The sequence below is a fragment of the Diabrotica undecimpunctata genome, chromosome 7 (genome assembly GCF_040954645.1).
Source record: "Diabrotica undecimpunctata isolate CICGRU chromosome 7, icDiaUnde3, whole genome shotgun sequence".
Classification (NCBI taxonomy): domain Eukaryota; kingdom Metazoa; phylum Arthropoda; class Insecta; order Coleoptera; family Chrysomelidae; genus Diabrotica; species Diabrotica undecimpunctata.
This window is the reverse complement of record NC_092809.1, coordinates 79,539,864-79,562,210: the sequence shown is the minus strand read 5'-3', so window position 1 is coordinate 79,562,210 and position 22,347 is coordinate 79,539,864. Positions and strand designations below refer to the sequence as shown.

Genomic DNA, 22,347 nt, shown 5'->3' with positions numbered 1-22,347 from the left:
TGTCAAATTTAAAAATATACCATCCTGACTACACAAAACCATTCATATTAAGAACAGATGCATCCATAGAGAGATTTTCAGGGGTATTATTACAAATACATGATGGGGTCGAATACCCAATACAATTCATTTCAAGAATTACAAAGCCACATGAAAAGGGTTACTCAGTTTCAGAATTAGAACTAGCAAGTATCATACACTGTGTCACAAAATTAAGATTTTATTTGTTGGGTAATGAATTTACTATAGAAACAGATCACCAAGCTTTAACATCTATATTAAATAACAAATATGGAAACAGTAGAGTTCACCGGTGGAGTCTAATACTGAGTGAATATAGCTTTGAAATCAAATACATTTCTGGAAAATCCAACATAGTGGCAGATGCTTTATCAAGGTTAGAAAATACATCACAAAGAGGGCAGCGAACAATAAAAATTGGATTAAATCAGTTAGTAGAAAGCACTGGATTATATTCTAAAGAAGAAATCATAAGAGATCAGATCAATTTGAATGAAAAACAAAAAGTCCTTAAGAAAGATGGAGTTTATTATAAAATAATAAATGGCATAGAAGTGTATATAATAACTGGAGCTTTGGCAAGGAAAATATTGAAAAATTTACATAACAATTACATGCATATTGGTTTAAGAAAGCTATGGATGCTATTTAGGGACAATTATTTTGCAAAGAATGACATAAGTATAGCAAAAGAAATTACTACCCAATGCCAAATATGTCAAATAAACAAAGAAAAGAATTTCAAAAACCAGAACATATATAGATCTAATGTTGTATATGAAAAACTAAATAAAGTTTCCATGGATTTCATCTCAAATTTAGTTCCAAGTCCAACAGGAAAAAAGCATATACTAGTGATAGTTGATTTATATACAAAATTTATTAAACTATATTCCTGCTCCACAACAAATGTTAAAACATTGAAATTATATATTAATTAATTTTTTCGAAGAAATAGGACCATTTAGAAATTGCATAATAGATAATGCTACATATTTTAACAACCAAAAATTTCGGGCATTTTGTGAGAAAAAGGGAATCAACATTCATTTTACAAGTATCAGACATCCTCAGGCAAATCCTGCAGAAAGATATATTAAAGAAGTTATAAAATATTTAAGGATAGTATGCCAGGATCAACATGAAATGTGGCAGCAACATATACCACAAGTAGAATATTTTTTAAATAATACACATAATTTAAATACAGAGAAAGTACCAGAATATTTAATGTTTGGCCATATAGGAAACAGAAAATGGATTAGTGAATATAATCAGGATATGTTAGAACAAGTAATGCAGAAAGTGAATATCCGAATTAGGAGGAAAGCTGAAAAATATATCAGAAGACAAAATAAAAAACCAATCACATTTTAAAAAGGAGACCAAGTGTTAATTCGTTCACTTAGAAAGAGTAATGTTAGAGAAAACCGTTGTAAGAAATTACAACCAATGTTTGAAGGTCCATACAGAATTGAAAATCAGAATGGACTAAATAGTTATGTGTTGATAGATGCAGATAATAGACTAAGAGGCATGTTTCATATCAACGACATTTTTAAATATTATGAAGAGATTGAATAATGTCTTCTATATTTTTAACACTGATAGCAGTAAATAATAACAACACTAACAGTTCACTGATAGACCCATTTCATATTGATGGTAGATTTCATTGTTGTGAATCAATTGGACATCATCCAAATGGAAATTGTTTGTGCCCTAAAAATCATAATTTGGGGTTAGATACAAAATTGATTCTATAATTGTCTTTCTATAGATAATATGAATAGTGAAAAACTTACCAATTTATATTGATGAAAGTTATTTTGAACGGAAATATTTAACTAGCTATAAATACACATAACACAATATAGACACTTAGATTATTTTTATTCATTGTAAAATGTAAACACAAAGACTTCCATTTGACATGACAGTTTGACATAGACAGACAACAGGGATGTATTTAATGGAACAATTTAAAAAAAAATAAGAAATTAAATTAGTTAATTTATTATATTTACTAAGGTATGTGGATAAGAAAATTAATATTTAAAAAAATAATAAGTAAATTATTTATTTTAAAATTAATTTTGGGGTATTGAAATGATATAGAATATAGGAGAAAGAAAAATAGTGATTAAAAATAATTTATAAGTTACACACTAGATAATGTTATATATAAAAAGTATTTGGTTATTTTAATGTTATATACTATAAAAATTATTTATATTTATATTCTTAAGAAATTAGCATATAATAAGTGTAAAAAGTTTTTTTTTAATAATTATAATATTGTAAATATATTTAAGTGAGCCATGTGCATAGGCAACCAAAAATACTCTGAAAATGACATTCAAGTGATGGTTGATAATATAAAGTGGGGTTATTTCTTAATTTAAAATGTTTAGTTTATATATAGTTACGGATTTGAAGTAGTGTAGTTTATTAATTTAGGTTGTTTAAATTACATATAAGTTTATATTCTGATCTGAAAAGCCTAAATGTCAACAAAATTCTCGACAGAAAAGAAAAGAATTCTCTAGAACACGAGAGTTAACCCTGTTTGCGAGATAGACTATTCCAGAAAATTCATATATTTAGACAATAGAACAATTCGAATATGATTTCTTGTCAGATGATTCTGGAACATGGAAAAAGATATAAATACTCAGTGATTTGGAGTCAGTCGGGGCCAGTCAGTCAGTAAGTGGGACAGTTACAGTTACTATGATTTAAGTGAGCCATGTGCATAGGCAACCAAAAATACTCTGAAAATGACATTCAAGTGATATACGGTGACGTCAGTATAAGGAGACAGTTAGTTAGTAAGTTACAGTTAGTGAAGTCAGTTGTTCAGTAAGTTCAAGATTAATCAGTCAGAATTAGGAAGAAAGTATAAAGTATGCAATAATCAGTGATTTAGTATTACAATTTGATAGTATTGGAAAATATATTAAAAGAATATATGGTCAATGGAGATTAGAAGAAATTAAAATTATAATAGTTATATGGTGATTGGATATTGGTATATTAAAAAGAAGAATAAATATAAATGCTATTAAGAAGAAAAATATTTTAAATTGGTGGAAGCCGATAATTGGAAAAAGGAATTTCACAAAAACAAGGATAACCGAGGCTGAGAACGAAGACATTGAGTGGTGATTAAAATCTATATAGTGGATAATAGTTTATTTAGGCATTCAGTGACAGAAAGGTACAACATTTTGTTAATATAATTTAGTTAGTGTCATAACAATTTCAATTTTAAAGATAGTTTGTTTAAAATTTACATTGTCTATATAATTTCATAAGAATTTCAATTTAAAGATAATTTATTTTAAATTTTACATTGGTTATGTTAGATATATATGTGTGTTTCATAATAGATATAATAAAGATAATTTAAAAAAGTACAATACTAAAAATTATTACATTATACTATACTATATTATATTATTACAATATTAAAAAACACTCATTGCTCATTAAAACATCATTCACAAACAATACATCATCACAATATATATATATATATATATATATATATATATATATATATATATATATATATATATATATATATATATATATATATATATAAAATAAAGTTTTATTTTGAGGTTGCAGTCATTAATAGGGCAGGAAAGTGAAACTCTTTGTTCTTTAATCAAGCTTTCGCAAAATTTATTTGCTTCTTCAGGATATGCTAAAATATGGTATCAGTAAATACAATGAAATTAGAAATAAATAACATTGTATAAAACTAGTATAAAAACTTAGGACATGAGGTTAGTCCATTAAATTTTTAAATTCACAAAACATTAAAACTTAACTTATCAAAATTATATAGTTATGTAAGTACAATAATTTTAAAAAGTTAAGTTTTAATGTTTTGTGAATTTAAAAATTTAATACTTAAATTGATATACACTTCATGTAACGTGTGTCACTGTCTTCAATGTTTAAACCTTCTAGTGACTCTACATACACTAGTTTAATTTCATCCTTTTATTACTATTTTCATTGGATAATGGACAAAGTATGTGTTTACCAATTCCTTTACAATCGTAGTCGTGAATGTCCTATTTTCTTTCTTGTTGTGCAACATGAACATTATATACAACAAATAAAATAGTATAACTTTCCTTTAACTATCATTAAAATAAATAAATATTTTTTTTTTATTTTTTAATTTAAAATCACGAAATTAATAAATATTTTCAATTGTATACATCCGTTTTGTGGGACAGTACACACGACCAGTTTAATTGTAGCGTCATCTGTTATCTCTCCCCACTGGTCGAGCTTTTGAGTTTTTTTCTGCGCCGGTTTTTCTACGAACAGCTTATTGGAAAGCCATAATGGCGACTGGCAAGAATACTTACAACATGTCGTAAATCATTAATTTGGCAGTACGCACTTTTAGTGCGTTTAATAAGCAGTCGATATAATTGTTTTTATAATAAATATGTGATATTTTTACCTCTCAATGTTTTGTGTTTTAAATTAAACTGGTTTTTTAACTTAAAGTTAAAATAGACACGTGCTTTGTGTTGTCGGTATTTTTACTTGAGTAAATTTGCAAATAATTGCCAGACGGCTGATTTTCCAAGTTTTATTTACCAACTAAGGCTAATTTTATAATTCAGATATACTTGTTAAATCTAATTTTTTATGGATCAAGTAGGTGATTACATCCTTAATACACTATCAAAAGGTGTAAATTTTTAATGGAAGAATAATTCTTTATAACACTGGTAGCTATAATTACCATCGATATTGTATTACTGCTTATATATTATATTTTCAAAATTACTCTCCTTTCTATTATTCTTATCAGTTCTTTGTACGTCACTAATGACTATATAATTCTGGTTTTAAAGGCAAAATCATGTCAGTAAAATTAAATTTTATTTATTGTTTAAGTGAGTAATACAATGTTTTGTGGAATTGCTGGCTACTGTATTTGAAACCAGCTGTATAATGTTTAATGTTGGTACTTTCTATTCTGTCTAATATTGTTGTTTACTTAATATTAAAAACAGTTCATCCTACATTTTTTAAAAATATTATTAATATAAAAACATATTTTTTATACATATAAGTATTTCTAAATAAATCAACATATTATGTATATTAAAGATTATGAGACTTAGTCAAAAAGCTCTTACCGAAACTGGAGCTGGACAGATAATTAATTTATTATCTAATGATGTCAGCCGATTTGATTATGGATTATTGCCCTTACATTCTCTTTGGGTAATGCCTTTTCAAGTAATATTTTTAACCATTATCATCTGGCAACAAGTTGGTCTATCATCACTGGTTGGAATTATTGTTATGGGAATTATTAGTTTGCTGCTACAGGGTAAGTTGCTTTTTATTACTTACTTTATTTTAATGTGTTGCATTCTCCATTGTACTAGAATGTACTTACTACTGTGATTGTTCGCAAAATAATCATGGTATAAAATGTATATTTTTTTACTTTTTTGAGTACTCTCTTAAGAATATACATTGTACATATTTGAACAAAACAAAAATATATCTTTAATTTAATTTATACTTCTAAAATTGTATATTTCAAATTGTGACTATGCTTATTACGCTCATTTGGATATAAATTACTAAAGTTTCGAGTCCGAGATATGAATAACTATGCTTTGTAAACTTCTTCTTATTGCGATATCTCCTTCAGCGGTCAAAACATCTCCTTAGGTCTTTTAGCCACAAGTTCTGGCGTCTTCTAAATTATCTTTCGACCTTTGCTTCCAATACGATTTGGAGAAATTTATGTTTTTCCCCTCATATTCACTTTCTTTTTGTTGATTTTGTGCCCAAGTACCTCAGCGTTGGTAACTTTTTGAACCCATGAAATTCTCAACATTCATCTAAGAACTACCAACCATTTCTGAACTACCAACCGTTATTTATCACTATAGAGAAAAGTGAAGCAAGCTTATTTTTAACGTAATTCTAATCTACTTTTAAGAACTACCAACTCGTACCAAAATAGTAAAATCACTACTAAAATACGATTCTGCGTGAGTTTTGTTTGGAGAAAAAGTTACTGGTGAACCCAGGCAAACTTCTTGGCTCAGTTAAGTGTACTAACACATAAACTTTGAAACTTTGCAGAAGTAGAACAAAAACTGGAAACTGTCCTGAATTTGATGTCAGATTATTATAAATAATATTCGGTAATGCCAAGTCCAACTAAAGTTTAGGTATGTGCTTTCCATCTTCAGTCCCGACAGATCGAAAGGAAATCTTAACATCACCTAAAATTAGAACAAAGTTGAGTACACCAAAAACTAACAACACCAAAAACTAACATACCCCGAATTATACTTTTGACTGCTCGTTAACATAAAAGTTTTATTAAAAAACAAAATATGGTGGATGCGCGTCACAACATTATACGAAAGATTCATCAGTTATACGGATTTTTACAGTATCAATATCAATAGCGCAGGCGCTACGCTTGTTACCAGTTGGATCAAACCAACACCTCTAGATAAACTCTATAAAGTTTCAAGCCTCTTAAATCCTGACTACCGTGGAACGGACCAAGAATTTACCGAAAGATCCAGAGGAACCTTCGACAACTGCTACCCCCTTTTTGGACACGAACCTTATCCTGGCAGACTAAAATCAAGAAAGCGCTTCTTTAGTGCCTCGCTAGATGAACCATCAGTCTGTTACATACTGTTATACTCTACAATGGAAAGAGGTGATGTGACCACTGGAGGAGAGGGAGTGTACTAGCTATCTGATGAATGTAATGGTGAAATATCTTCTCGAGAGAAGGATCAAGGTTGAGAAGAGCACACTCATTGACCTAACGGCTGGAGTTCCACCGGGATCGGTATTGGATTCGACGCTATGGAACCTGGCATATGACGGGGTCATGAACTGCCAATATGAAGAAGATATAATCCCCTTCGCCTTTGCGGATGATTTCGCTGTGCTGGTAGAAGTGCGGGACAGATCACGGACTGGAACTCGTGGCGAAAAAGATCGAAGCCATCATTCTAAACGATAAACGAAAAAGACAAAGAATGGAACTCCAACGTGCAGGGTAACAGCTAACATCAAAGAAATGCGTCAAATATCTGGGAGTGATGGTACATCAAGATGGCAGATAGGGGGAGTATATACGGGTGGTATCCTGGAAGACAGTGAAGAAAGCGGCTACGCTGAAGAGGGTGATGCCCAACTTTGGGGGACCCAAATCAGAAACGAGAAGGAGCCTAAACGGTATTGTGCATTCGATTATCCTTTATACAGCACCAGTCTGGAGTGGGGCGGTAGATATACCGACCATATAAGGGACTCATGATACGAGTGGACAAAATGAGTCTGTTGTGATTAGCATGCGCCTACAGGACAGTATCTGTGGCGGATTTGGGGACTATCACGAGTTGCGTTCCCATGCACGTTTTAGCAGTCAAAAGGGGACATATCTATCAGCACGAAAGATGTTGCCCAGTATACTACAATGCTGATTTCGAGCCAAAGGGACTATGTGGACTGTGGTTACAGGCGACTGGATTACTTCCTGACGTAAGTGCTCACATGACATGTTTTAGGGTATATCTTCATAGGTTTAGAAGGTTTATAGGTCATTAAGAAGAAAGAAAAAGAAGAGAAGCAAGAGCCGGATCAACGACACAGATATTCTAGATAAAAAAGAAAATGCTCCAGAAGTATCGTCAACCTTACAGCGGCCATCCCACTTTTGGAGTACGGTACTTGCGACAATCAACTGCGCATAAGTAGGAGAGGGTGGTTTTAGTTGGTAGGCAGAATAGCAGAAAGGCATCCGTTTGCAGGATCTCATCCTTCTAGGGGGAAATGGGCTCGGATCTATGTTTAACACACGCCAGAAGGTTTTTAGAAAATTTCCACAAAGAAAAAAAGAAGTCTGTTACCCACTAACAGAAAATTCATAAAGTGGGAGTTTAAGTGACTGGTAAACGTAGCACATGACCAACCGTTTAAGAAATGACGTAGTTAGCACCATGTAAGTCAAATTTTATCCAATGAAGTCATGCCGAATAGGGAACATCTACCATATAGCCAGGGATAGAAAACATGAAACATCTACTAGTCTGCCAAATTGCCCGCATAGTTACACTCTCGATGACTTATTGATAGGCAACCAACTAGCATTGGTTATGAAATAATACTGGGCTTAGAAACTGTAGTTTTCCGGACATGAAAAAGTAAAATAGTAAGTCACCTTTTAATATCGGAGCACATTTTTTTTATAGAACAAATGATATGTTTGACATGAAGGATTATGGTGATGTTTTAAGTGGTTCCAGCGATATTAAAACGCCTAAACGATTTCGTAATAAGTCAGAAAATCGAACAGCCAAACTGACGAAAAGAACAAAAAAAAAAAGATTAGAGACAGGAAACATCTTAAGTGGATAACCAAAAATATTTTCCCAAGGGTCATGTTTACTATAGTTGGCGATCATCATGTTCCCATTTAATATTTCTACAGTTATAAGTAGTAGTATCTGCATTTTCGCAAAGAAAATTAAAGCCAAGATGATACTGGTTCATCAACTAGCCTATATTTGTTGACTGCTGAATGTAGGCCTCCTGTAAAGTTTTCCACCTATTATATTATATACCTAGTATATTATCTTGAGCCCATCTAGTCGGTAGTCATTTTCTGTTTCGATATGCCTCTTATCTTAGTTGCCATTTCAAAATCTTTCTGGTCAACATGTCCGGCCCAAGCTTATTTAGCCATGGCTACTTCTTCAAAATCATCACAGCTATTCCAGTCCGAATAGCTATGATGATTGCCGACCTCCGCCGCGGAGATGGCACTTGAAGAAGAAAAGATTTTTTCAACTGCATCCGTCACTCCTTTTTTCTTTTTATTTTTAGGTTTAGTACTTTATCTCTAATGGTAATACCTAACAGTGATCTTTCCATAGCATTTTAAGTAACTCTTATTTTATTTATTGTTTCTTATTTCCGAGTTAGTAGTACCATATGTAAGGACCGGTAAAACACATTAATTCAAAACCTTTCTTTTTAAACAAACTAAAATATTAGACTTAAAAATTTCAATTCAACAAAAGCAGCCCATATGGGACCTATTCTTCTTTTGTATTTCAGTTGTCTGATTATCTCGGCCTAAGCGAATCTCTTACAAGAGATATTTTTAAGCTACTACTTCGTCGATATTATGACTTTCAATCTGAATTTTACCGTTGACTACAAGGTTGGTCATATATTTTGTCTTGCTGAGAAGAAAAGTGTTGCAAGTGACATTTAGATAGTTTTGAGAAAATCAGAGTTAAATTGTAAGTAATAGCACAAAAAGACCAAACAAAATTTTAAAATCTAATTAAGTTGTTATTATTTTTATTAAGTTCTCTTAATGTTTTCATGTGCAATTTTTACAATCATATACATTTCATTTTTTTGAAAGTTTGTCTTACAAAATGTACATTTACCATTTTAGTAGTTTAGAGTAAAAGTGGTACATGTAAATATTATTACCAGTAAATAAACAAACGAAATGATATTATATATACTTGCTAGCAACTGAGCTAGATACCTTCCTCATCATTATAGTCACTCAAAAGTATTTTGTTATTGTCGTCTAGCTCTATACCATCTTCATTGTCCTTCTCTTTCTTTTCGTCAGGATGCATTTGCTTTGTGAAAATTTTGGCACAAAGCATAGTAGGTCTTGTAAATTCTTCCATTTTTCAGAGTCATTGGTAAACTGTACAGTTGGCTACGACTAATATTCTGAGATGTTCTTAAACGCATCTTCTTTACACAGTTAGCAGTTATAAATTCAGTCTCTTTATTGAGGATATACTTAAATTTCACAATAAATGGGCCTTTCTCAAAACGTATTCATTTTATTTCTTTCACCAACATCAACATTTTCCTGCACGTACTCGTTGAACTTTTTGAGTGGAATGAAGTGCTTCCTCTTTATTTCTTCACATTTAAACTTCTTAGAACTGTTTCTTATAGCATACATCCACACACTGGGGTGTGTGGATGTATGCTAAAAATATATATATATATATATATATATATATATATATATATATATATATATATATATATATATTGTATATATATATATATATATATATATATATATATATATATATATATATATACAAAAATATAAGGTACTGGCTTTTTGTACTTTACAATGACTCCGAAATCTCCATCGCATTCCTCGAAGGTATGTTCTGGTTCAACAAATTTGTAGTCTATTATTTCTAGCTGAGTTTCTTTAACCACGTACATAAAAATTTCACAATGGTTTTGTTCTTATTTTGTCGTAACTTTTTTATTAAGACCATCAATACATATCCAAAGACATGAAGAAACGTCCATAGAGCCTCTGGACGCAACTGATTCATCCCACATATACATGGAAGCACATTTCTTGCCCAAATCATGGATCCCAAAATTATATGTCCATAATACTCCGCGTATAAAACACTTCCTTGGTTGTAAGTGCTGGTGAAGGTGAAGTTTTTTGCAGATCGAAACAAACTGGTACCACTTCTTCATTCCTTGAAGTTTCCGTGACTATTGTTGTTTCTTTTTTGGCTTGCTGATTCGGTTTTTTGGTGATGAAGCTCTCTCCTGCACATTATTTTCTTTTTATCTAACTCACTTGTGCATGATTTTATTGATGTTTTGAACTTATTGCACTTACTACAAGTATCGGACATACTCAGAAGACATCTTTGCACATGCTCTAGATGAAGCACAAGAAGGAATAAAAGTCAATGGAAAAATCGTGAACAATATCAGGTATGCCGATGATACAGTACTGATTGCTGGCAGTGAAGAAGAACTACAAATTCTGTTAACCAAAGTAGTGCGAGAAGGAGAACTATACGGCCTTAAGGTGAATGTAAAAAAAAACCAAAACAATGGTAATTTCAAAAGAATACACACCAGTTATAAACATACTAGTCAACAACAATCTAGTTAAGTGAATAAGTTTAAGTATCTAGGCTATTGGATACATGAAACCTTAGACCAAGAACAAGAGGTAAATGTAGAATAGAACAGGCAAGAAACACCTTCCTAAAGATGCGACAGTTACTCACTACCCGTAATCTTGATTTGTCTCTACGATACCGCATGATAAAGTATTATGTATACAGTGTACTATTACACGGCGTGGACGCTTGGACGTTAACAGTCAGCTCGTTACGACGTTTAGAGAGCTTTGAGATGTAGGTATGTCGTCGTATACTGAAAATTCCATGGACCGACCGCGTAAGAAATGAAGTTTTAAGGCGTATGAATAAAGAACGTGAACTCACAGAAATTGTCAAGAAGCGTAAAACGTCTTATCTTGGACACATATTTAGACACGACAGGTATAACTTCCTTCAGCTTATTATAAAAGGGAAAATAAAAGGCAGATGTGGCCCGGGTAGACGACAAATGACCTGGCTGCGCAACATCAAAGATTGGACAGGGTTAGACTTTCAAAGTTTAATAAGGAAAGCCCAAAATAGGGGAGACTTTGTAGAGGTCATCGCCAACCTTCGTTAAGAAGACGGCACCTAAAGAAATTCGGTATTAAACACTCTCCTGTAGCACGATTCCTTTACAGGAGCTTCGTTATTTTGTTGACAGTGCTATAGGTAGTATGTAGGTGTGGTGAAGGAAGGTACTGTCTACAGGGATTGTAATGTCTGATGTAATGTCTGATGTAATGGCTGATATATTTTGGAAACATAAGTTTCCCTTATCAATTACATCCTGAGATAGTTTATTAAACATGGAGCACTTCCTATTTTAACAATAGTGGTGATTTCAAAGTCAGATATCCCATTTAAAATTCTCGAATGACTTCCATTATTGATATCCAAGGTGTTTGAGCAAAACATTTTGCAAACTCTCATATTTTTCAATTTGATAGTAACGCTCTTTCCTGTATTAGTAACAGCATCTGTACGTCGTCGTTTGGGCAAAGCAATCTCTGTATAAGACGTAATAAATGCATTCTGCATTCTAATTCCAATTTCCTAGACCTCAGAATTGATTAAATATTTCCTGTCTTTGTTCATCGGTGAATTTTTGACACTGAAATCTGCAAGTATGTATATAACTTTTTGCTTTTACTAACTTGTTTTAATAGCCTACGTATTCTTTATTTACATTCTTTTTTTTTTACTTGCCTCTTATTTAAATCGCTATATTTCAAATGTTTGTTGCCCTATTTCGTTAATGACATGTTTACATCAACATCTCCAATGTTTTCTAGATCATGATTACTATCGCTACTACTATCTTCTATTGGACTGTAGTTTTTGTCCCCTTCTGGATCGTGATGTTAAGAATAACTGTCAGATTCAGAAAAAAAGACATATTTTAAGGTTATGATATCAGTTTCCTTTAACTACTACCTTTTGAAGATATAAATAAATAAAATAGCACTATAAGATAACAATTGAAGACTTACCTTGCATTATTTTAAGGCTATTTTACAAATTTATATTCATATATACTTTTCTACAAAATGTCACTTGACCACTTTTCCTCTCAGCCCCTCAGTTGTTTTTAATGCTTTATAGAGTGTTTCCAGTATTTTTGTAGCTTTATTAATTCTATGATATAACGATGTCATCGGTAAATCTTATATTGGTAACTTGGTTATATGGATATTGGTTAACTTTGCGAATTTCTCTGCATATATATCTGCATTGATATAACATAACATAGAATGGTAGTTATTCTAAACAATTGTATTGGTTAATCATTCAACGATTGTTTATTGTGTTTTTAGGTTACATGGGAAAACTATCTGGAGACTATCGGTCAAAAATCGCAAAGAGAACGGATAAAAGAGTACAACTAATGAGCGAAATTGTATCAGGAATTCAAGTCATAAAAATGTACGCTTGGGAAAATCCATTTGAGAACTTAGTAAAATCAGTTAGAGCTCTGGAAATGAAAGACATTACAGTTTCGTCTTATTTAAAGGGAGTTTATGGAAGCCTAATGTTTTTTCTCGACAAATTTTCATTGTACCTTACAATTACTACATATGTCTTATTGGGTAAGATATTTTTAATTATTATTTAATTGTTTTTAAATCAATCAGAATCAATCAATACAATAAAGTTGTACGTGTAACCTGAAAAATATTTGTAAAGATCGTTCACCACAAACATAGTGCCTTTATTATCCCAATGGTCTCTATATTGATGGTAAATTAACAAAAATAATCCCCCCTTAACAATTTTTTATTGTTGAAAATTTATAAGTTATCAAGACCGCATTAAATCCTAATTAAATAATTCTGCAAATTTTTAGGGATCTAAATTCTAAGGATTTGAACTACCTACTTAAAGTTTATAATCTTAAGTTATTTCTTCACTGTATCCACATCCTCTTAATTTGTATATTAGCCCTTTATACCAGACTCTTTCGAATGTTTTAACTTACATCAAGTGATCTACTTTTGGTACGCGTTGACACTTAATAGTGTTCAACTGAATAAGTTGAGAACGGGAGAACTGTTTTTCTCAAGTTAGTCATTCAGAATTATGTCTGTATTTTTTAATTTGTTAGGCCTTTATATTAAATGTAAAGAATTTGAAATTGGTCATTAGAAAAATAATTAGAAATTTTGATGATGATATATGTCACTAGAAGGTGAAGTGCGTAGGTAGAATCTATTTTTCTGTTATTAAAAGCACTTTTGTGTTCTGCTATAGGTTTTTTAAAAGTTATACAAGTTTGACCGATGTAAGATTTTCATGTGGCAGTCGCCACATTTAAGAATGTATAAACCACTGTGTTGTAAGTGCCTTCTCTTTTGGCTTTTGTTATTCTTAATATATTTGTCTAAGTTGTTGTCTGTTTTTGAAGCTTTTTTTTTAATGTGTTTGGCTATTTTTGTTGATATCTTGCCTATATATTTAATTAAGCAGAAGGTACCGGGTTTTTCTCTGGTGGTGTAAATAATAATTTCAGAGCTTTCTTATGTAGTTTTCGATTTAAAATTTTATTTATTGTGTGTTCGTTGTACCCATTATTCACTGCTATTTGCTTAATGCTATTCAATTCTATCTCGAAGTTGTTTTTTGACACGAAAATTTCTGTTAATCTATGTAACATGTTATGGTAGACTGCCAATTTATGTTGTGTAGGATGGGATGGCAACAGCAGTAAGATAGTAGCAACAGAGATGGAATGCCTGCGAAGATGCTGCAGAGTAACAAGAATGGATAGGAGTAGTAATGACGAAATAAAGCAAAGAACGTCAATAGAAACAGACATACTAACATACATAGAACAAAAAAGACTAAAGTGTATGGAAATGTTAGAAGAACTAGTGACAGCAGATGGATAAAGAGAATAACGGAATGGAGCCCCATAGGAAGGAGTAAAAGAGGACGACCCCGAAAATCCTGGAGGAACGAAGTAGACGACGCCATGAGTAAGAGAGGCCTAAACGATGGAGAATGGGACAACAGAGAGAGATGGAAACGGTTGAGCGAGGGAAGGCAGTAAATACTGTAGAATCCCTGGATATATAATAGGATGAGATGGTGAACTGTGCATAATCATGTCAGTTTGGGTAGGTTTATGAAATATAGAAAACTCAGATTTGTTTTTAAGTGTGATAATTTTTAAATCTAGAAAATTTATAAATTGATTCTTTTTTTTTCTGTTGTAAATTCAATATGACTATGGAGTGAATTATTAATCGATAAGAAATGGTCAAGTTGTCTCTTAGTTCCTGTAAAACATACCAGTACATCGTCTACTATCTTCACCAATATAAAAACTGAATATAGGGTGTTTTGAAATCTTTGTTTCTAGATGATTCATAAAAATATCTGATAGCACTAGGCTTACCCCATTATAAGTGTGATTTGTATATATTTGATTATTAAATTCAAAGGTTTTCCTGGTTTATAAAAATTTTAAAATGTAGAATTTTAGATGTAAAGATTGGATTTGTAATATATTATTGTCCAAAAGGTTTTTTACTAGAACAAAAGTTTCTGTAGGAGGAATACTCGAAAAAGATTTCTACATCAAATTAATGAACTTAATCTGGATTTGTTAGTTAATTTAAAATATTAGTTATTTTATTAACTATTTAGTTCTATTTTATTTTTGACGGTAAATTTAGTTGAAAATTTAGTGTGTTCTAAAATAATCTCCTGCAGTTTTTTTGAAAGTTTGTATGACGGAGCTGTATAAAAAGAAACTACAGGTCTTATTGGGTGATTGGGTTCATGTAGTTTGATAAAAGAGTAAAATTTAGGAGGCTGTGGGTTCATAATGTATTTCTGTTCTATTGAATTTAATATTGATTTCGAATTTTTTAAGGCCAGTTTAATTTGATTTAATACTATTCCGTCGTATCTTTGTTTATTGTCATAATATTTTGATCATTTAAATATTCTATTGTTTTGTTATTACCTGTATTCTATTTTATCTTTCGTAATACATAGTAGCGTTACTTTTGTCTGCTTTTGTAAACACTTTCTTGTTTTTTATTGATTTATTTTTAATTGAAATCCATCACTTATCGTCCAAATTTTTTTTTTCTCTTTTGCCTTTAAAAGCCTTTATTAACATACAGTTGTCAAAACAAACGTAGATAGACCAGATTGAAAAATTTAAATCTCTTTTTAGGATATAGTATCACTGCCGAGAAGGTGTATTCTCTAACTAAAGCCTACAATATCCTCCAAGTGGCAATGGCCACGTGGTATCCTGCAGCGATAAGACTTGGATCAGAATGCTTAATATCTGTGAAACGACTTCAGGAGTTCCTACTACTAGAAGAAAAAAGAGATCAAGTTAACTATGAAAAGCCAAATTCTGACGTAATACTTTTCAACATTAATGCTTCTTGGACAACGGGTTCCACAACTTTCAAAAATCTTAACCTTAGAGTTCCAAATGGATCGTTATGCGTAATTATTGGCCCGGTTGGTGCTGGAAAAAGTTCTTTACTGCAGGTAAGTTTTACTTAATTTATTAAAATCGTTTTAAAAGGTTGAGAGCCAAGCCAAAAATTAGAAATTAAAAAAAATTTTTTTTTGAATTTGAATTTTGAATTTTCATTTAGTACTGTTTATTTATTAATGTTTTGTATTTGGAGAACTATTTTCAAAGTGAAAATCGAAACGTCGAAACAAACTTATTTTAAAATATAATCGTGGCTTATTTTCAATAAAAATAGTATCTAAATTGCATTAAGATGTCACATCTACATAATAGCAGAAGAAATACTAGGAAATTTTTCAAGGAAACCAAGCCTTACACTCAAGGACACATGACAAGAACAACCGTATGCAAGAACAAAAACAGGACAATTATCAGTGAGAAAGAGGAACTAATGAAAAGGTAGAAGGAGCATTTTCAAGAACTCTTAAATAACAAAACCAAGAAGAAGAAATAATTTATCACACAGCAGAACAATTGGTTGAGGAACCAACATTGTAAAAACTATATACGTTATAAAACATTTTTAAAAAATAACAAAATGCCTGCCACAGATGGGATAACTACAGACCTCATAAAGAATGATGGACATGAGCTATGAAAGCATTTCCATAAACTAGTCTGCCGCATATGGACACGAGAAGTCATCATAGAGGATTGGAGCCCTTTGTCAGCCAATCCAAATGCTTAAAAGCATCTTCCAGCACACTATGAAAAAGTTTAGATGACATTGGGTCTCCTTGTCTAACCTCCCACCTTATTTTTATGCGATTACTATTAGGATGTAATTTGACCGTTGTTGTTGCCTGTAGTTATACCATGCGGCAATAAATTCATTTTTAGCGTTATTATGTACTATGTGAAAAAACCTAAAACAGGTTGATTTTTATTCTTAAATTGACTATTTACATAATGAAAATAATATACCCCTCCAGCACCCCCTTTGAATTATAAGCACCCCTCAAAAATTTAAATTATAAAGAGGGTCGTATGGCACCTTGTTAGAAAGGGATTTTAGTCCTCTGTTCAGCAATATAAAGTTTTTTAAGTTTGGTGCAATCGGAACTGAGAAATTTATTTTTAAGATGTAAAATTTTGATAATGTCTATATCACAAAACTTTAGGTTGAATGAAGATAATAATGTTACATACTATTTAGAATGTATTTTTTAATGTACTTTGCAATTAAATTAAATATTCAAACTGACCACCATTCACTTCTTAACAATAACCGAGGCGATTTTCGAATTCTCCTACAATATTTTGTACGACCTAGCTGGTTATTTTGTTAATTTCTTCCGTTATCCTAACTTTTAAATCATCAATACTGTTTGGTCTATTAAATACACTTTAGATCTTAAATAACTCCATAAAAAGTAATCGAGAGGAGTCAAATCGGGGGATCTAGCCGGCCATTCGATCGTTCCACGTATTCCAATCTACTTATTGGGAAAAACCTCGTTTAAATAATTTCTAATTATACGTGCAAAATGCGATGGAGCTCCGTCTTTATGGTAGTAAATAGATCGATCTATCTCATTTGGATGATTCACATCAGGAAAAAATCTTCGTAATGTAGGCACTAAAAAGTTAATTAAAAATCTAGATAACCCTTACCAATAACTTTGCCCTCAAAAAAATAAGGACCAATAATTATTGTTAATGATACCAGCCCAAACATTAACTTTTTTAGGATATTGCGTGTGAGTTTCACACACCCAGTGAGGATTTTCTCTGCTCTACAGTTCTCTGTGTTAACCGTGAAACATAGCTTCATCAGAAACAACTATTTTGTTTATGAACTGCAAATCTGCATTCATCCTGTCCATCATCAATTCACAGAATTCTTGCCATCTTCAGTTAACTCCTGAAACAACTGAACTTTGTAAGGGTGCTATTTTTCTTTATGCAAAACTCACAGAATAGATTATTCACTTATATCATTGACGGCGACAAGTTCTCGAGTTGTCTTATGCGGATTTTCCTCAGTCTCTAGAAGTACATCTAACATCAGGAAATTTAATATTTCTACCTGGTTTTTCAATATTTTTTTCATGTCCAGTAAAACAAACTTCTTTTCAATTTTGCTAACTGTAGACTGCGAAACTTGTTGTCCAAGGTATTTATTATTAAACGTTTCACAAACCTCCTTCATAATCTCTTCCCATCATAATTATAATGTCTATTCTTTGAGTCTCGGACATAATTAAATTTAATACGCGCACAAATATTATACAGGCATGTTTTAGTACCTTTAAATGCCGAAACGACAGCAGCCTACTAGATTCATATCAATTGTTTATTTAGATTTTTGGCTAATATTTTATTATCTTTAAAGTTTTTTTTCCAATGTTTAGCAGAACAGATACGAAAATACCTGATTATTTCTAAAGTCCTATATTTTAATACAGTGCTAATTTAAAAGTTGGGATAACGGAAGAAATTAACAAAATAACCCCCGAGGTCACACAAAATGTTCAAAATCGAATTTCAAAATCGCCTCGGTTATTGTCAAGAAGTGAATAATGGTGGTCAAGTTAAACATTTAATAATTTAATTGTAAAAATCAATTTTCTCAGTTATAATTCCACAAACTCAAAACACTTTCTATTGGCGAACAGAGGACTAAACCTTTCTAATAAGGTGTCACACGACCATCTTTGTTATTTAAAATTTTCGAGGGGGTGATTATAATTCAAAAAGGGTGCTGGAGGAGGATAATATTTTCATACTGTAAATTGTCAATTTAAGAATAAAAATCGACCTGTTTCAGATTTTTTTCACATAGTACATAATAACGCTAAAAATAAATTCATTCCATACATATTGACCGCATGGTATATTGTATAATAATTTTGTCTACCTAGAGTTTAGCCTGTGAAGCAGAAGTTCGGAGACGTATTGGTATGGCAAAAAATGCGATGAGTAGCCTAATTAAAGTTTGAAAAGACAAATCTATCTCTCAAAATAGATCAGAAATAGTTTGGAGAGATTAATTATTTCTGGAAACGTTCCGGGGAGAAGATCAAGAGGACGATCACGAACTAGATGGTCCGACCAAATTAGGAATTCAGCTGGAAACTCATTCTGCGGAAACTCATTCTGCGAAGCTCTCAGAGCAGCTGAAGATAGAGACCAATGGAGAAAAATTGTTAGGAATATTGGAAGAAATCATGATCTTCAGTAATGGGGAAACGACAAGAGAGAGAGAGATGGAGAGAGAGATAGAGAGAGGGAGAGTGAGAGGGAGAGATAGATAGCCTTACCTGCATTGTTTAAGCAATTGCAGTGTATTGCTTATCTTAACTGTTTCAAAGGTAATAATCGGTATGTAATTGTCTAAATTTGCTTTGTCTCATGCTTTATGTAATATAATCATAGCAGTTGTTCCAGTCTGTTGAATATATTTTTTAAACTTCTGAATATTAGTTGGTTTCGTCAATTTTTTTAATTGTTTCTTATTTGTCATTTTGAGTCTTTCTTTTTTACTCACTCATAATAACCTATAATGACTGTTTGTTCAAAACTGGTTTTAAAAAACATTAACGTCTTTAAATAGTTCATTTTGTTTATTAAGAAGTAGCCAATTTTGTTATTAAGCAGTGGCCTGTATTTTCCTTGATAAATATTATAAGGATAAGTATGATAAGTAACAAATAAGATAGTGCTTAATGTTCGTTGAAGTATAAAATTTATTACTTGGCTTTATACTTTATTTCTTTATATCTTTTAGCTTTTGTTGGGAGAGATGGAACTTACACATGGGTCTATCCAGGTAGGAGGAAAAATATCATACAGTTCTCAGCAACCATGGCTTTTCCAATCAACAATACGCAACAATATACTCTTCGGGCAACCTCATAATAAAAATCATTATAATCAAATCATTGAGGTTTGTGCCTTAAAAACAGATTTTGACCAGTTTCCGAGAAGAGATAGAACCATTGTTGGAGAAAGAGGTGTTTCACTAAGTGGTGGACAGAAAGCTAGGATTAATCTGGCTAGAGCGGTTTATAGACAAGCCGATATTTATTTATTAGATGATCCATTGTCAGCTGTTGATACCCACGTTTGTAACCATTTGTTTGAAAAGTGTATAAGTCAGTATTTAGCAGGAAAAACGAGAATCCTAATTACACATCAGTTGCAGTATTTACAAAAAGCTGATATGATTGTTGTAATTAATGAGGTAAGTAATTGTATTAATATTTTTTAAATTATTTAAAAGTCAAAAGAAGTAATGAAAATTATTACACACCTACATTATAATACTTAAGAAACATTGACATTGAGTAACAAATTAAAATATTAGAATAAATAATAAAATATTTAATACTAGCAATTTAAGAAACGACAAACACACCGAATTAAAAACATAAAATATTCTTATAGTATACCGGCAAATACCTGGCCAAACTCAGACTATTAAGTAAAAGCTGTATTGGAAACAATGTTTAAAATGGTGTAATATGATTTTAAGCTTAAACGATATTAAGTGTAAAGTTTTTACTTCATCTATCAAAAGTTATACAAACCAACATAAGTCAAATTTTATACGAATTGGTACTCTGTGTTAACCTAAAACGTTGTGCTCTAATAGCATGTCCAGATCTTATACCATGATCATGGAATTGGAGTTTATGCTAAACTTACCTTTTTTGGTAGTGGCAGAATACCTCAATCCAAAAATAGTGTTGTAAAGTGTTTCCGATTGTCCGATCTTGCAAGTATTCTCAGATTTTTTTTGTGGTTTAAAAATTCTGCCTGCGTGACAAGAGCTACCCCAAACAGTTACCGTATTGTAAATGGATTGTAAATACCTATGGAACAGTGCAAAGAAGCACATGAATCAAGACGAAGATATAGACTTTATCAAAGAAGTCGAGGAACAGCAAGAATAACCAGAGGAATCAAATGAATCACCCCAACATCGCCAGAGGAAATAAACGAACTAATTAAAAATAGTTCTTCGAGGAAAGCACCTGGTTTAGATGAAATTACAAACACAGCTTTGAAGTATTTAGTAGACAAATTTACCAAACGCGATACTTAAATACGGTTTTTTACCAAACCGATGGAAGAAAGCCAATGTCATCATGATCCTAAAGCCAGAAAATGACACCACGAAGCCCATGTTATCTTGATCCTAAAGCCAGGAAAGGACACCACGTTCCCACAAAACTACAGGCCGATAGGCTTACTTCTAGCAGTCAGTAAGATTGTGAAAAGAGTTATACTCAGCAGACACTAAGCCGAGACAGATAGGCTAGGACTAGTCCCAGAAGCTCAGTTCGGATTTAGAGCAGACCACTCCAGCGAGCTACAAGCACTCAGACTAACAGTGTACATAACAGCCGGATTTAAAAAACAGAATTATACAGGATCAGCCCTGCTGGATGTAAGCAAAATCTTTGATAGAGTCTGGCATAAAGGACTGATTATAAAATGAGAGACGACACAGCGATTGAGGCCTAACACAGAAATATGGGTATAGCGGTCAACATATTGCGAGAAATAATTAGTTACGATGCGTTTCATCGATGGAAATAGATATACATCCAAAGTTCGTAGATCTATAAACGAAGATACTCGCGGCACTGTGCGGTGTCCGTTAATAAGATTTTACTTCCATTAAAAAAATATAAAAAACTTCGGCTTCGGCGACCAAAAAACCACTTCCTTAAGTAACGAGTCGCCGAACTGGGCGCAGCAGCTAATACTGTTAATTTTTGGTGACAAAATTTACCTATTTACCTATTAATTAATTAAATAATTATTTTAGGGCACAATAAAAGCGCAAGGCACATTTAAAGAGCTTTGTGAAAACGATATAGATTTTACAAAATATATGATGAATGGAGAAGAAGACGGTAGTACAGAGATCGAAGAAATCGAATTTATCGAAGAAACAACCGTTTCTAAACGTCCTCTAGATTCAGACATGACAAGTTCCCGAAAAATGTCTAGTGTGTCCCTTACTTTTGTGAGTATTTTATAATCTCAAGGTAATTTTTATTCTCGTTAACGTATTGTACAGTATAAAATTTTCGAGTTTTGTATTAGAATGTCTGTAGATATATTATCATGAAGACCTTTCATTTCTGATGGAACGTTTGCCGCTCTTACTTAGAGCTCGCAGATTCGCTTATTGCTGTGAATCATTCCAAATTGTTCTTGTAATATTCCTCTCCCTCGAGGAGTACTTCTGTCCCTACGAAATATAGTAAAATTATCAATGTTTACAACAGCATCGGGGATAGAAGCATTAAGCCAAGTTTCTGTTCTGGGGAATAATATGAGGTTTTAAATGTTTTGTTACGA

At 31.9% G+C, this 22,347-nt stretch overlaps 1 protein-coding gene across 4 annotated transcripts in view; it reads left to right on the top strand.

Annotated features, from left to right (window-relative positions):
* LOC140445521 (ATP-binding cassette subfamily C member 4-like) overlaps nt 1-22,347 on the top strand; it is a 143,371-nt gene that overhangs the window by 83,135 nt on the left and 37,889 nt on the right. For all 4 annotated transcript variants that reach the window (XM_072537603.1, XM_072537604.1, XM_072537602.1 and 1 more), the window contains 5 exons: nt 5,170-5,395; nt 12,842-13,114; nt 15,712-16,040; nt 19,760-20,215; nt 21,809-22,009. In XM_072537603.1, coding sequence (XP_072393704.1) covers nt 5,170-5,395; nt 12,842-13,114; nt 15,712-16,040; nt 19,760-20,215; nt 21,809-22,009 — 1,485 coding nt within the window. The remainder of the gene's footprint in view (nt 1-5,169; nt 5,396-12,841; nt 13,115-15,711; nt 16,041-19,759; nt 20,216-21,808; nt 22,010-22,347) is intronic.